The sequence below is a fragment of the Galleria mellonella genome, unplaced genomic scaffold, assembly GCF_026898425.1.
Source record: "Galleria mellonella isolate WM207_F2 unplaced genomic scaffold, CSIRO_AGI_GalMel_v1 utg65, whole genome shotgun sequence".
Lineage (NCBI taxonomy): Eukaryota > Metazoa > Arthropoda > Insecta > Lepidoptera > Pyralidae > Galleria > Galleria mellonella.
Genome location: NW_026442138.1, coordinates 12,963,748 through 12,981,543, shown reverse-complemented (window position 1 = coordinate 12,981,543; position 17,796 = coordinate 12,963,748). Strand labels below are relative to the sequence as shown.

The 17,796-nt window shown below is 34.1% G+C and overlaps 1 protein-coding gene across 1 annotated transcript; it reads right to left on the bottom strand.

The window, feature by feature from the left end:
- Positions 1–5,433: 5,433 nt before the first annotated feature.
- LOC128201964 (uncharacterized) lies at positions 5,434–11,562 on the bottom strand. The gene is made up of 3 exons (XM_052900544.1): positions 11,453–11,562; positions 7,981–8,134; positions 5,434–6,990 (listed from the first exon to the last, which is right to left on the bottom strand). The coding sequence occupies exons 1-3, from the start codon at positions 11,453–11,455 to the stop codon at positions 6,788–6,790; spliced, it is 360 nt and encodes a 119-aa protein (XP_052756504.1). The 5' UTR covers positions 11,456–11,562; the 3' UTR covers positions 5,434–6,787.
- Positions 11,563–17,796: the final 6,234 nt, after the last annotated feature.

The window sequence follows — 17,796 nt, the reverse complement described above, 5'->3', positions numbered from 1 at the left end:
CGAGGCAAAAGTGTTATTGTGTTTTTTTTTTATATATATATATATATAATATAGAGTGGATTCAAAGATTTCCCAAAGAAGATTGATGTCAAGGCAGGCGGCCGGTCGTAAAACTGTAATCCGAATCTTTTTGTAATATGGATAAAAACATATTAAGCCGATCCCAAATAATAATTGGGATAAGGGTAGGAAGATGATGATGTAAGATTGGATTTATTGTTATTACTACATATGTATTAACTTAAATTTTTTACCTCCTTAAGTGCATCGCTTAGGTATGACTAAGGGTTGTGATCTCCAATAGTTTTGATTACCTTTTCTCCAATTCCTTCTCCAGAAGAGATATAATTTTTCTCTCTCTATTTGTTTCTGTCCTTGCTGCTCATAACACGTATTGTGTATATTTAATTGATTGGACTCACGCACCAAGTTGCATTCGATGTGTTTTGTTATCTACTTTGCTGGTAATTGTATTTTACTGCACTAGATGTTATTGATGTTTATATTAATATTTATTATAATAATGCATGAACACTTGCGCCAAGCAATAAAAAACACGTATTTTAATCGACTTCTAATATTATTTTCTTTATATTTCAGAACAATTTCATCAATTTCAGCCATATATATTTCTTTTTTCACACACACCAAAGACAATCATCCAGCGCCCTCTGGCCTACTCCACCGTAACTACTCTTTTTTTGTCTATGCCTAATGTTGCAATTATTAAAAATAATAATCGTGGAGGCTGGAGACACAAAACAATTAAACTCAACAGATATTATTATTTCGAAGACCATGTCACTGGTTATTTGATTAGAATTATTTTGTTTAACTTTTTTTTTTTTACACAACTTAGAATGGCGAACAAGCTGACGGCCCACCTGATGGAAAGTGGTAACAGTCGCCTATAGACATGAGCAGTACCGTGGACATAACAGAGTATACTGTTTCGCCCATGATACCCCCCATGCGTTGCCATTCCTGAGGACTCAGGTGTTATTCCTCTGTACCCTGTAAATTCACGCCAAAACTCCACTACCATTAGTGTGAGTGCGACTGTTAACACTCGAAAATTAACACTATTATTATTACTAGAAGTTCTACAACCTTCCATATACGTGTGTGGACGAAATGGCAGTTGAAAATTGATAAAATTTAAATAAACAATAGATAATAGTACATCATAGGTTATGTTAGTGTCATGTTTCATTATGTTAGTAACATACGAGTATGTTAGTGATTTATCAACCTAATAATTGTGACTAAAAATAAAAGGAATAAAAAGAAAAAGAAATGCTATTTTTCTGTCCTTTAAAAAATGCTAAAAATAAAATACATTAAAATGCTTACTTACTTACAATAAAACACTTGACCGCGCAACAGTACTTCAAGTGCACACTATTACTGGTCCATGACACTATGAGTCTGCGTAGTTGTCCTTAAACTACCGATTATGGGACCCGCTCTCTGGATTACTAATTACTTTGTTTATGTTCTATTACAATTCAAATGGCCTAAGGTATTAGAATGCAAATGGTATAGAATTTTAAAAATCGAATTATAACCGCTGATTTACTTAATATTTAAACGTCTTTGTGACTTGAGTAAATGATTCGATCTTTGAAATAATACCTGTCAATTAGAAGTCGGACTTGCGCATCGAGGTTTCTGTGCTTTTAGAGTTTTTTTTTGATGGGTGAAAATGGAATGGTAACCTCGCCTGCGCTGACGGGATACTCTGGCAGAGAACCAGTGAAGGGTGATAGATGAGAATGAAAACATGCCAGTTAGTCCATTATGATGAATTCATCAGGAATTAACCATGATAGTTTCCAGGGGGAACCGCGAGGAGGGGAGGTAAATCCATAAGATTAGAAAAACTAATCAAAAATAACAAAAATAGACTATTATATTTACAATTTTTATTTTATTTTCTGCTTTAGACATCTACCTAAATAAATTGTATATATATTAATTTATATCTTTTATAATTAATGTTTTTTTTTTATAACTAAACAGTCCATCCTAATCTTATGTTATATTACTATCTAATTTTAGTGATACATTAAATTTTAGTTACAGTTCTTGCCACTAGATGGCGTTATATAAAAATATGCATAAAATAGAAGAATAAAATCATAAAATTCCAATTAAAATTCTGTATCTCGATGCAAATTCAGTATGTATAATTTTAAAAGTGTTTATTGAATTCATTGGTATCTCGTATTTGCAAAATCTTTACTAGTTACTACCATATACGTTATTTAAATAGTTATTGGCGTATATGGGAGATAATGTCAGGGCCTGAGGTATCTGACCGTAGACCAATGAACCCATTTACCGTAATTGTGAAACCAGTTGAGTGGGTGCTCCCTCCCCACTTTGTGATGCACAATATGTGTCTTTGCAGACAGATGTTATTAGGTTTATAATTAGATTTCTTTTTTTATTCAGAATGTGAGTTAAGCTACTTAAAAAAAGGTTCTTTTTTTGCAGTAATTAAAAAAAATACAGCGAAATATCCCTAATTATTACTATAGAGAAGTTTTTTCTCGTATTTGTATCATTGATACTCATTTTCTCGCGATTGAAGTTTTTTTTTTTATGTTTAACAAAATACTGTATTATTTTAATAAAATTTTGCTGGGGAGAACGAGATTGTTAGTGTTGGGCTCTACTCGCCATGTTGTTAACAATATAATATACGCGTTTTTTTAATGGATGATAATGGAATGGTAACCCCACCCGCGCTATCGGTATAGACCGGCGGGGCACCAGTGAAGGATGATAGGTGAGGATGAAGTAGGTCGGTTAGCCCATCGTGACGAATTCAACAAGAATTGTTCACGATGGTTTCCAGGGCGAACCACGTGGAGGTTGACCTAATAGGGCGTATTGCTATCAATGGGGCTGTCAAACTCCATTGCTAACAATCCCTTTCCCCCCCTAATATACCGCGTTAGGTTGACCTCCATGCGGCCTCTCTAGAAATCATCGTGGTATTTTTTTATACCACTGAGGTGGCAAACAAGCATACGTGATGGTAAGCGGTTACCGTAGCTTATGAACGCCTGCAATACCAGAGGTATTACGCGCGCGTTGCCGACCCTGAAGAAACCTCTTTACCCCCCTTTTGAAGAACCCCATGCTGTAGTCACTTGGGAAAATCTCGGCAGGGAGCTCATTTTATTTATTACTTTTGTACAATCACTTACAATACAGATATTAGGTTATAACAACAATGTACACAGGCCGACTCATTCCTTAAAGGGATCTCTTCCAGTCGACCTTGAGAATCTTAAAGGAGAAAGTATTTATAGTGTTAATACGAGTCGTGGTGCATTCGTCACAATAGGCTAACTGTTCTGACTTCGTCCTCACCTAACTACACTCACTGGTGTTCCATCAACGTATACCTACCGAAAGAGTAGACGGGGTTATCATGCCATTTTTATTTTATTTATTTATACTTTTGCACACATAAAAATATGTCGACATGGCATATTCAATGTCTGATGACATTCTGTTAAAAAACTTTATAATAAAATTGCGTTGTATTCTCTATCCATTCATGTATTTGTATTGTAGCGTTCAAGCTCCATCAAAGGTCAACCCATGTTGAGAAATATCAAACCTCTTGATTTTCCTTTAGATATAGCGTATTTGCATCACCAGAGCTTAAATGCGGTTGCCAACCTGTCTGCCAAACGTGGCAACTACTGGAATCCCCCCCCCCCTCCCCCACCATATGGGGAGGCCTATGTTCAGTAATGGGCAATTAACAGCTGATATTATTATCATATCATTGTGCCATGTTTGCGCGGGAAAATTAATAAGTACGAGAGATTTCATTTTTTTTTTTATTTCTATTGAATATTATTATATATTTTAGACCTATTGAAAAATTGTTGTTTCACTATTGTGAAACAACACTATTTTGAAAGAATGTAAATATTTATTTATTCACTCTGTATTTATGAACTTTTTTATAGTATTATAGTAGTATTATTTTTATAGTAGTATTAATATTCGAAAAAAAGACCAAAGGTTTGATAAAATAAAAACAAAATATTGAAAAATTCAAAAAAATTATTAACTTATTAGTCGGTAACTTAAATTTATAATTAAATATTACAAATCTAATGAAGTAGGTAACATATTGCCGTAAATATAAATATATAACTACATTGTTGTACCACTTAATTAACTAGTTAAGTACGTTCTATTAAATAATCGTTGTTTTCTCTAATCAAATTATCTACACTAGGAAAGTTGCGAATTCTTGGGAGAAAAATATATATTCACGACTATAACCCCTAATGGGGTAGTCATAGTCAATTATCGAGTGTGGAAGTTGAGGGGGACGTAACATTTGATCGGTGTTTTACGATGGTCAAAACACATATAGTGACAGTAGAAATTTAGACAACTTATATTTAAACTGAATTTTTGCTCGCGAAAGAGGTTTGTTTGAATCGAAGCATTTGACGTTCCATTGTTTTTGCCTACCCTAATGGGAGACAGGCGTGACAGATATGTATGTATGTATGTATGTATTTTTGCTCGCTACTTTGCACGCGTTGATTACAGAAGTACAAAATCAATGAAATTGACCATTTTTCAATATCGTATCAAGCTAAACTATACACCAATTTTAGGATATATCTTTAGAAACACAACAGTGAAAATCTGATCCAATTTGGTGCAGTAGTTTTCGAGTGATACCGGAACAAACATATAGACAGAGAGATAAAATTAAAAAAAAAATATTTAGGTTTCTGTTGCTCTTATGACCAGTGAACTATAAAAAAAGGGCAAGCACAAATGATCACGGAAAGGTTACAGGCTTTATTGCCTGAAAAAAGTCCCTCTTTTAATAATAATGATAATTGTTCTTATTAAGACAGCACTAATTATTTTTTCTTCAATATCTCCAATATGGTCTAATTTCAATTTTATTGTATTAATAAAATAAAATATTGTTATACACATTATGGTTACTTGTTCGATCTATTTTTATTATTTTATTTATTTATTTATTTAAAGCAACACCAACAGCATATTGCATTATAACATATAGGTATAACAAACATTAAATATAATACAATATTAATGCACATGCCTATTATAGGTATTCACAGCATTCACTTTAACATAATTATACAGTGCGAGAAAACGAAGTAAATAATAAAAATAACATGTAACCTAAGTTGTGAGCAATATCAGAAAATACGATTATGAGTGAATTGAATTAAAAAATATTTAAAAATATATATATATATATATATATATATATATATATATATATATATATATATATATATATATATATATATATATATATATATATATATATATATATATATATATATATATATTATGATAATTATTAATGATCTAGACGCAATATTTTGTATTAACTCCTTAGTGTGTCAATGAAATTTTTATAAGTACATTGATTACACAGATAGACAAAAATATAATACTTTAAAGCTACAACTAGAATTATATTTACAAATTTATATTATATTATAGCGAGATGAGATACGAACCTAATTGATTTCTAAACGAACTCGTTTTCGACATAAAATTCGTGTCAATGAACTTACATGTAACTTTCGATTTTTATTTAAAACTAAAAACGAAATTTAATGTGTTACAATACTTGGTACAATTTTTAAAAATTAAATAGAAATATTTTATAACCGTTCCGACCCGGCTTTGCACGGGTTTTTAGAACTTTCGCTATGTGTGTCCCGGCATAGAATAGGCCATTCCTTCCTTCCTCGTGAGTGTCGTTAGAGGCGACTAAGGGAAGGCGAGGGCTGGCCTCTTAAAACACCTCTAAAGTCTAACTGCGGTTGCCAATCCGCCTGCCAAGCGTGACAAGTATTGGCAAATCTCCCCTTGGGGGAGGTTTATGTTTAGCAGTGGACAGTTAGAAGCTGATATGATGATGACGATGATTTTATAATCGTTATTAGTAAAATATTTAAAGCCATTAATTATTATTAAATAAATAAATAAAGGTGAGTAAAAAAGTGGCGATCTCTTATCTCTGCATTCTTGATTGGCATTACCTTTTATTAACTAACATTTTAAAATTATTTTAGCTTGTGCCACATTTAATTAAGGAATTTTCGCCCTTATTTTAGCTTAATATAAGAGTCTATTTTCATTGCTTTTATGTCATAAAGTTGAGATGTAAACGTAACGTAATAAGGATACTCTACATTTATAATATAACCACAGTGTAAGGAATAACCAGTTGTCCAACGCGCTTGGTATAGTCCAAACGACTGGAGGTAAGAATTAGACTAATTGTGAGTATATTTCTCAGTGATCGCTTTAGATTCTAAATTAGTACTCCATTTGCGATCGAGTCTCTAGATTTATAACTTCAGAGTATTTTACTGAACTAGATGTTATTTTACGGTAGAGCAAATCACTGGTTGGTTGATTAGGATTATTTTGTTTAATTCCGCTACCATTAATATGCGTGCGACTAAAATAAAAATGAGTCTTCGCAGTTTGGGCGCTGAACCGCTAATATTAGGCTTCTTAAGTAGCGATCTATTAATATACATGAAGATGTTGTTTAGACGTGAAACACGTGGTGCAAAACGTGCGTGGACGGTATGGCGGTCGAAGATTGATGGCTAATATGGAAGGTCGTAGAACTTTTGGTAATAATATTAGTAGTCAATCTTCGGAATTAAACAAAATAAATCTAATCAACTAACCAGTTTTAACTGGAGTGTAACTAATCAAGACGTTGTGTTCTTTATTCTATCTTAATATAGGGTTCCAATTTCATTGCCCTCATGATGTCCCCGGTGACCGAACAGCGGCCAGCCTGCATGATGACGCGAGGGTCCTCCCGGCCGTACACCAGTTGTTTGAAATAATGCTCGTTTAGTGTGAACGTGGTATCGGGGTCCTCCTCCGGTTCTCCCTCGTACACTATCACTTTATTGAGGTCCATCGCTGGAATAAGTAAGTAAGGTATATTTAAATATATGACGGCCTTATTTTTACCGTCTTGTCCTACTGTTCGTTCCTTTAGATGTAATTATAGTAAGTATCTCAAGAAGATATACAGAAACAATATTGAGCAGCTTCTGCCCTGCAAATAACTGGCTACTATGTCAGCTTATTTCTACCACACTTCACTAATAAAATAAAAACATTATTATCATTATGTATACGAGTATGTATTATTTCTCAGCTATAGCCGGTTTTGTAAAGACAAGGACGGGTTTGTTACCAAGTCACTTGTTCTCATATTTTGTTTTATTCAGTGGGATTGTTTCCAATTTTGTTTAAATATAATTGATAAGAAGACTGTCATCATTGTGTTCTCTTTTATTTATATATATATGTATATATATATATATATATATATATATATATATATATATATATATATATATATATATATATATATATATATATAATTTGTAATTTATGTAAATATTTATTTTAATTTCTTTTTGCACTACTGCTGCCCATTCACTACTTCCTATGCCACTGTGTTAGGTTGACTGGAAGGAATCTCTTTTAGAGATAAGTTCGCCTTTGCTAACATTGATATTAACTTATTGTTGTTACTGTATGTTTTAGTGCAATAAGCATTTAGTGCACTAGAGCTGGTTTTGGTGTATATATAATTTTTTTTAGTGGGTGATAATGGAATGGTAACCACATCCGCGCTATCGGTTAAAAATATGCTTATTCCTAACTATAGAGCATTTGTCTAATACTGTTGATTTCTGTAGTGCAATGAAGAATGTTTTATTAAGGCGCTACATCCAATAAAAGGTTATTTAAATTTAAACTAGATTTTTGTAAGACTAATCGGAAACTATATCGTTTAAAAAAAAAGAACTTTACAAATTGATTTATAAATGATAGAGTTATGAAAAAATTCAATTAAGACCCTACTCTTTTTTTGAAGTTGAGTAAAATATCACTTACTCCAACTATAAACGGAGTTTCCTCTGATGATGTTGAACAGGAAGACACCGCCAACTTCACGAGCCTTGTTCGGGTCGGCGGCGGCCACGCGGGCCTTAATCTTCTTCACCATATCTGCTTTGCTGGAGTCCTTATTATCACTCTGATTGGCCCCCTGAAATTATTATAAGTTCAAATTAATAATTTTATTTTCAATAATACAAACATTTGTCTGACACTAAGGGGGGAAGGGATTGTTTTAAATGGGGTCAAATAGCCCCATTACTAGCAATATACCCTGTCAGGTCGACCTCCACGTGGTTCCGCCTAGAAACCATTGTGGCAAATTTTAGTTGAATTCGTCAGGATGGGCTAACTGATCGTCTTTCATCCTCATCACTCATCTATTACTAGTGCCCCACCATTGTATACCGACAGCACAGACGGGGTTACCATACCATTATCACCAATAAAAAAGAAACACTTTCAGAGAGTTTACCGTGTGCTCCCGGTATAGAATAGGCCACCCCTTCCTTTACCGTGGTCATAGTATTATATTATCTGTGCCGTGGTTGTCGCAAGAGGCGACTAAGGGACAGCGAGGGATGGGCAGTAGCGTCACTCTTAAAATACCATACCATGTCATAACCTGCGGTTGCCAACCCGCCCGTCAAGCGTGGCAACTACTAACCTCCCCGCCCCACAATGGAAAGTTTTATTTTCAGCAGTTATAATATATATATTGTATATATACACATCAAAATGCGCGCGTTAAAAACAAAAAAAATAATGCGCGCGCGCGCGCGCGCATTATTTTTTTGCGCGTGTGTGTGTGTGTGTGTGTCTGTGTTTGGAAAAATGGATAATCATATACATATATATACACACATGTATATATATATATATATGATTATCCATTTTTTGTTGTTTAAATTATATTGTGTTTACAGACTTTAGCTGTGTGTTTATGTTTTGATCATGCCGTGTACGCAAAGTTTTGGAGGATTAGCTTAAACAAAACATAATTGTAGTTTATAAATTAATGTAACTATGTTAATTCTCTGTAATGTGTACCTATTTAAATAAAATAAAAATAATCAATAATATTATATATCTATACATTAAGTATAAGCTCAATTGTTTTTTTGTTGTCGACAGATAATTGGATAATTTTTTTAATAGGTGATAATGGAATGGTAATCCCGCCTGCGCTATCGGTATACGCTGACGGGGCACCAGTGAGTGATGAGAGCACCGTGATGAATTCCACTAGAATTAACCACATTGTTTTCCAGGGGGAACTGCGTGGAGGTCGACCTAACAGGATGTATTGCTAGCAATGGGTCAGTTAGACCCCATTACTAACAATCCTTTTTCGCCAATTATTGGACAATTGCAAAGGTAGCACATTTCTTTAATCTTTGTGACGCTCTTAAATTCAATAAGAGGGGGGGGGGAAGGGATTGTTAGTAATGGAGACTGAGAAACCCATTGCTAGCAAAATACACAACCAGGTCAACCTCCTCGCGGTTCGCCCTGGATACTATCATGGTTAATTCCTGATGAATTCATCATGATGGACTAACTGGCCTGTTTTCGTTCTCATCGATCACCTTCACTGGTGCTCCGCCAGCGTATCCCGTTAGCACAGGCGGGGTTACCATGCCATTTTCACACATCAAAAAAAAAATCAATAAGAGAATCGAAGTGTTAAATGCTATAGTAGTTGGCTGTCTCAAGACATTATTATGTAAGTGTTACGTGACCAATACTGTTATTAGTAATGGGTACATACTTATGTATCTACATAAATGGGCTGCTCACGAGAGAATGGCATTGTAAATCCACGAGTATCAAGTGTCAGATGTACTTGAATGAGATTTTAATTTGTAGAATTTGGTAGAAAAATGCAAATGCAGTGTTGCCATCTAAAAAATATTTTTAATGCCAGATATATTTTAATTTATTAATATTGTATATTAATATTATAAATGTGAAAGTGAGTTTGTTTGTTACTTCTAGTGCTTTAACGGCTTAATGAATCGCTTTAAAATTTGACATATACGTATTGTAAGGGACGGAGAAGGATAAAGGCCATTTTTTTTTATCTCAGTCAGTAAATAAAAATATATTCCGGTCACGTAGATAAAGTCGCGGAAAAAAGCATGTATTAATTTTTTTTTAATTTTTATACCTAGCTGTAATTCATTAATTAAAAGAAAAAAGTAATCTATTCGATAATCCTGGATAAAGTCAGAATGTGCACTAAATTTCATTCAAATCTGTTTAGTTGTTTTGGAGTAATTGACGATAGTATTAATTAAGAAGATATTTTACTTGGTGCAATAAAGTGTAAAATAAATAAATATAAATAATTAGTAATTTTTAATATTTCCTTCTCTATTGTGTTAACGATCTAATGTCACTTTGTTTCCTTAGTCGCCTCTTACTCGGTGACCACACACATAAAATTATAAATACCAGAGTACATAATTAAAATGAACAATTGTGGTCACTGCATGTTTGTTTACATTTCACGTACAATAGTGTGACTCTCTCAATAGTCACTCTTAGTAGTTAACAGTATAATAGCTACTTATTTCTATTATTTCCTTGTGTTTTATGGCGTTGTTTGAATTAATATACATTTCAAACGACTTCAGAAAGGAGGTTGTCAATTCGATTGTTTTTTTTTTTATGTTTGTTACCTCTTTATTCTATCAGTTATGAACTCGATATTTGGATCGATGTGAGGTATTCTTTTATTATCTGATAGGATATACTTATAGATTGGTCATGTAGCAATTTTATCAAAATTAGTTCAGTGGTTTAGTTTTTAAATTAAAATAACTGGTATCGTTACAATTAAAGTTTTTTTTTGGAACACAATTTATTTTACAATATAGATAGATAGAGAGAGAAAAAGAAAATATAAAAAAGATTTTTTTTTATACAACTTAGAATGTCAAACAAGCTGACGGCCCACCTGATTGAAAGTGGCAACGGTCGCCTATAGATATGAGCAGTACCATGAACATAACAGAGTATACTGTTTCGCCCATGATACCCCCCATGCGTTGCCATTTCTGAGGACTCAGGTGTTATTCCTCTGTACCCTGTAAATTCACGCCATATCCCACCCTTCAAACCGAAACACAGCCATGCAAACACAACTGCTTCACGGTAGAAACACGAATGGGACAGAGGTACCCAAGCAATCGTCTTTTATACAAAGTCTCCCTCTGGTTAAGAATGATTGGACAGTTAGAGGCACTTATTGATTGCTGACAATGTGGTGCACGTAACATTCTTTTTTTAAATATATTTATAACACATCATAAATATTTTAATTAAATTATAGTTGAATAATAACTATTTTGACAACCAATTTCATTTTCCATTTTTACATTACCTTCTCTTTCTATCTCTCTCTCAATAAAGAATATGAAACACATAAAAATAAATAAATATAATAAATAAATTTATGACTTACCATAGTGGCGTGTGATAAGCACCGTTTGCGAATACACAGTGACTGCAAGATGCTGTGTCATGCATCCGACTTTCACTCTCCGACAGTTGCGATACAACTTGAGTGTACTAGGGAGTGCAATATTTAATGAAAATCGCGGACAGTCCTAATATTATTGGCGTAATATTAATACTGTATTTCCGAATTGATACGACACCATAATCTTCAAGAAAAGATCATATTCTTTTTCAAAAGGCCGGCATCACACCTGCAATGTCTTTTGGTGATCATGGGCGGCGGTAGTTACTTACGAGTAAATAAAACAAATTCTGGTTAGTTACATCATCTATGACTCCGGAACATCAATCTCTGAACAGCCCATTTACCTGATGATCTTTTGAATTCGTCTTCGTCGCAAGCGATAGCAGAATAACTATTGAAATATCGGAAAGATTCACGTAAGGAAATAATAGCGGAAAAAGTATTTTAAAATTTCGGCGATATGAAGTTCGCCGGGTCAGCTAATAATGAAATACGAATTATGTACGTCAAGTATATAATAAAATAAATTAACTTATTTAATTTATGTTGTACAAAAAAAAAGAAGATTTTAATCGTATCAAAATTAGTATGAGACCATGGGAGTAAATGCTATTGTTTGTAAAAATAATTATCATATTGTACTCAGTATTAGAAAAAATTTTGTTTAGCATATATATACGTAAAAAAACCCCGCCTTATTAATAAAATCCGTATTTTTGTAGACGTGTGAAAACATGAATTAAAATATTCCAAATGTTTATTACTTTTTGTTTTAGATAAATATTAATTAATCTAACTGGTACGCTATCATCATTACATAGTATAAAACAAAGTCGCTTCCCGTCTGTCTGTCCCTATGTATGCTTAGATATTTAAAACTACGCAACGGATTTTGATGCGATTTTTTTTAATAGATAGAGTGATTCAAGAGGAAGGTTTATATGTATAATACATGCATAATATTGTAGAGAAACACTGATATACTAAATACTAAATAATTTTATCGTGCTTATAAGTACGTTACGATAATAAAAAATATGTATATATTCGAAATTCTATTCTGTAGTATATTTAGTATCAGCATTGCACCCGTGCGAAGCCGGGGCGGGTCGCTAGTAATCATATAAAGTTTTGTCTCAAGCCAAATATACAGTAAAATTATAGATTTTCGAATATCAAATTGCAATTCTTTATGGATTGTCCTCAATAATATGTGTAATACTGTCACCATAGTTTCCTAATTTCTTAAAAATATTTTATGTATTATTTGTTCCGTACAAAAGGTGAAAATTTCACTTTTTTATTGCAGTCACCCACTATATACTCAAAATCGCTAAGAACAATGTATTAGTCCTTGTGTGCTCATAAATTGTTTGTTTTTTTTTTTTATATACAACTTAGAATGGCAAACATGCTGACGGCCCACCTGATGGAAAGTGGTAACTGTCGCCTATAGACATGAGCAGTACCATGGACATAACAGAGTATACTGTTTCGTCCATGATATCCCCCATGCCTTGCCATTCCTGAGGACTCAGGCGTTATTCCTCTGCACCCTGTAAATTTACTGCCATATCCCACCCTCCAAACCGAAACACAGCCATGCAAATACAACTGCTTGACGATAGAAACACGAATGGGACAGAGGTACCCAAGCAAACGACTTTCTCCTCCCTCTGATAAAATTTATTTACAATATCAACAATTCACTTCGCTGTTACCTTTAAACCTTCGAGCATAGATTACTTAAGTCGTAATAAGTATATCAGATTATGTTTTCTCTGAATTACGCAATTACTCTCGACGGTGACAGTGAACGACCGCATCGGATGACGGTGCGTAGGTACCTACCTGTATTGTGTAATCACTTCGGTTGTCTTCGCCTTTTATCGTTTTTAAATACTTTAATTATTTATTTGTTGCTAATTATTGGTATTTAATACTAGTGATTTTGTCCGGGTTTGCATGGATATTTCAGAATTTTTGTAAGTAATATATGTATATAATCAATTTTAGTCGCTGATAATTTATTTATTTATTTATTTTACACTTTTACAATTGCTCTGAAAACTATCCAAAATTGGAAAATATTAAAAATCAAACTCCATGCCCTTTTGTTAGAAAAATGTATTTACACAATAAATAAATTTTAGAAATATACAAATTTTTCTAAATTTCTGGGATAGCAGACACATGGCTTTGCCCTCGTAAATAAGTATATAAAGTAACTACTATATGTATTTCGTTGTCGAGACTGAAGTCAACAAGGACTACAAATATCAAATCTTATATCCTGCGGTTTCTAGCGAAATTTAAAGAAATGTTCCTGTGTACATAGTTCTGACCAGAATAAATAGTATTTCGCCGCCACTGCTGGCTACAGAAGAAAATATTTCTCAATTATGTAAATTAAAGTGTGAATTTAAAACGTGTGATTGATTCGTGTTAAGATTCTTTTTGAGTTGATGGCAAGTTTTATATCACCATCATTATATCAGCCATTACCTGGCCGCTGCTGAACATAGGCCTCCCCCATAAACTGCTATAAGGAACGGTCCTGAGCCACCTGCATACATTGACACTACAATGCATTTAAGGTCGTCACTCCATTTAGTGTGTGCACCGTGAAGATTTAGGAATCTTCACAGGCCTCACGAGCGACCTCACCGTTCCGAGGATTTCTAAACGTTGATGGGCCACAGCTTCACATTCCAGGATTGCGTGAGCAGCCGTTTCTTCGGCGTCGAAACAGCCTCGACATAGAGGGCTGTCTGTGGCTCCTATTGTGTATAAATGTTTGATTAATGGGCAATGACCCGTTAGTGTCTCTATCATTATTTTAAGGTTTTTCCTATCTAGATGTAATAAACGTTTTGATAGTTTTTGATTTTTTTTATATATATAAGGGTATTTGAAAATCCCAATGCTAGTGGTTTACATCGGGTTAATAGTCGTTGACTCAACGTTGGCACGGCCAATTTTGATTGGGCCGATCTAAATAAATATCCGACCGGTACGGGCGATATCGGAATGGGTGACGACCTCTGCCTCCATCAATATCTAGGGTCATCAATATACGATATTAGCGACTCGGCCCGGTTTCGCACGGGTGCTATGCCTAGGTTCAAGCTAGGGCAAAGCCATGTGTCTGCTATCCCAGAAATTTAGAAAAATTTGTAGATTTCAAAAAATTACAGCTTATCCAAGCTTGGATAATTCTTATAAATGTGAAAGTGTGTTTGTTACCTTGAACTGGTCAAATAAGATGTTTATTCACCTAATTCACACCGACAGGGGGGAGAAGGGATTGTTAGTAATGGAGATTGGTAATCCCCAATGGCAAGGAGGCGACTAAGAGAGGGCGTGGGATGGGCAGCCGCGTCACTCTTAAAGTATCACCAAAGCCTAACTACAATTGCCAACTCACTTGCTAAGCATGGCAACTACTGGCAAACCCCTTACAATAAGAAGAAACCTATGCTCAGCATTGGACAGGTAATCGCTGATATGATGACGGTGATGACCCTGTTATTTCATACCATATCCTCAACATGCTACCTTTTAAAATGGATGCTTCAATAAAACGTACAGAGTATTCAATTACTTTCACAGATTAATACGTTTAAAATTAAACAAACCTAGTTACAGATACTTACTGTACTAATAAATATATGGGCGAGTTAATCTGCTGGACAGACAGACAGACAGTTAATTTTTATGTAGCAGTAAATTAGCGCATTAGCGTGGCCCAATATCGGTAAACAATTACAATTCGTACTGGATACGTGAATTATACACTTGCTACGGTCCAAGTGAAAAGCTTTTTCTTGTTTTTATGATGTTTAAAATGGCAAACAAATTGATGAAAAATGGTAACCGTCGCCTATAGACATGAACAACACCATGGACGTCACAGTATACACCCACAATGCTCCTTATGCGTTGCCACTACTGAGGCCTATGGTTTTATGTAATACTTACATGTTATTTCACTGTCCTATCCTACTCGTCGAACCTAAACACAACCATGCAAGCACACCTGCTTCACGACAGAAATTTATATTTTTTTTTTGTAACTTAGAATGGCAAACAAGCTGACGGCTCACCTGATGGAAAATGGCTTATAAACATGAGCAGTACCATGGACATAACAGAGTATACTATTTCGCCCGTAATATATAATGCGTTGCCATTCCTGAGGACTCAGATGTTATTCTTCTGTACCCTGTAAATTTCCTGCTATATCACACCCTTCAAACCGAAACACAGCCATGCAAACACAACTGCTTCACGATAAAAACACGAATGGGTCAGAGGTGCCCAAGCAAACGACTTTTGTACAGTCTCCCTCTGGTTAATTAATTTATTAAACACTAGCTGTATCCCACAGCTTCGCCGACGCGGATCAGTGTATAAAATAACTTATATGCGTATTTAGGACCTATCTACCCCTGTATCAAATTTCCTTCAAATCCGTATAGTAGTTTTTGCGTTAAAGATTTACATACCTCCATCCATCCAACGTTTACAAACTTTAATAAATATGTACAGGTATATACGTACTAAAACTTATAACAATTTTGTTGAGCCATTAAAGCACCAAGAGATAACAAGTAACTAACAAACTCACTTTCATATTTATAAAATTACTGGCTGATAAACTTTGTTTTGCACCCTACCGCCATCTACGGAGTCCATTTTAGAGTCACAGCGCAAAATTTTTTTTTCAATGGATGATAATGGAATAGTAACCCCACCCGTGCTATCGGTATACACCGGCGGGGCACCAGTGAAGGATGATAGGTGAAGATGAAGTAGGTCAGTTAGCCCATTGTGACGAATTCAACAAGAATTATTCACGATGGTTTCCAGGGGGAACCACGTGGAGGTCGACCTAATAAGGTATATTGCTAGCAATGGGGCTGTCAAATTCCATTGCTAACAATCCATTTCCCCCCCACAGCGCTATATTACCTTGTCGGTCATATAAAATATGATCCTGCATAATACAACCTTAGATTATATAGATAGAGCATCGAGCCTCAAAAATGGGTCAACTTTTTTTTTAGCACTTTGACAATTAACTGACTCGTTTTTTTTTTCATCAGTGTTCTATACACTTGTATACACATAAAATGTATCTTGACATATTATTTAATAAATAAAATGAGCGTTTACGCATTAAATAGATGCAGAAATTATAAGATTAAATAAATATACTTACAAGTTATAAAGGAATCACTCATAAGTATTTATCACGCAAAATTGTATGGAAAAGTTGATCCGTTTTTTTTAAACATTTCTATGGAGACACTCTTTCTATATAATCTAAGAGAATAACAATATACATTTTAAAAATTTAAATCAAATAATTGAGAGGTTAGTTAAATATACATATATATGTACAAACAAGATATACATATTATTAACATAAGATATAATCATAAGCGGAATTATAAAAAAATTAAATACAATATAAAATTAGGGACTTAATTCAACCGCTAGGTGCACGGTGGTTTCTAAAACGCTAAGCTATAAGCATTCTTCGAGTTTTATGTTTATAATAATTGATTCAATTAAAATACGAGTTAAAGATATGAGAAAAGATAATATAGATACATAACACAGAGAAAGGTGTGTTACGTTGCCTGTTAGTCCGGTTATGTTGAAAGGATGATCGATTTCCAAGTACATGTATTGATTAAGTAAAAACAAACCTAAAAACAATGTTGATTAATTATTTAAAAGAAAAGGAAGTAATTGACTTCAAAAAGAAGGAAGTTAGGGTTGTATTTTTTTTATGTTTGTTACTTCGTAATTTCGTCAGTTGTAAACTGTTTTATTTTTTCAATGGGTGATGATGGAATGGTAACACCGCCTGCGCTAACGGTATACACTGGCAGAGCACCAGTAAGAGATGATAGGTGAGAATAAAAAGGCAGGTTAAACAGACCGTGATGAAATATACTTGGAATTTAGCACGTTGGTTTCCAGGGGGAACCACGTGGAGGTCGACCTGGTTGATTATATTGCTAGAAACGGGGTCCTTAGTCTCCATTATTAACAATAATCCCCCCTCCCTATTGTAAACCGGTTTGGAAAAATCTTTTTTTTACCTGAAAGGTTATATTTACAGATTGGTTTTATAGAAATTTTATCAAAATCAGTTTAGTAGTTTAGTTTTTAGTGCAGCTCAGTTTCAGCTAGGAATCTAGTTATAATATATAGTTATTTAAACAAGCTGACGGCCCACCTGATGGAAACTAGTAACCGTCGCCTATAGACATGAGCAGTACCATGGACATAACAGAGTATACTGTTTC

Bases quoted from the DNA above. Each gene is read 5' to 3' on its own strand.
- LOC128201964 (XM_052900544.1), bottom strand. The intron at 6,991-7,980 runs GTAAGTGATATT...TACTTATTCCAG, and splicing joins AAACTCCGTTTATAGTTGGA to CGATGGACCTCAATAAAGTG.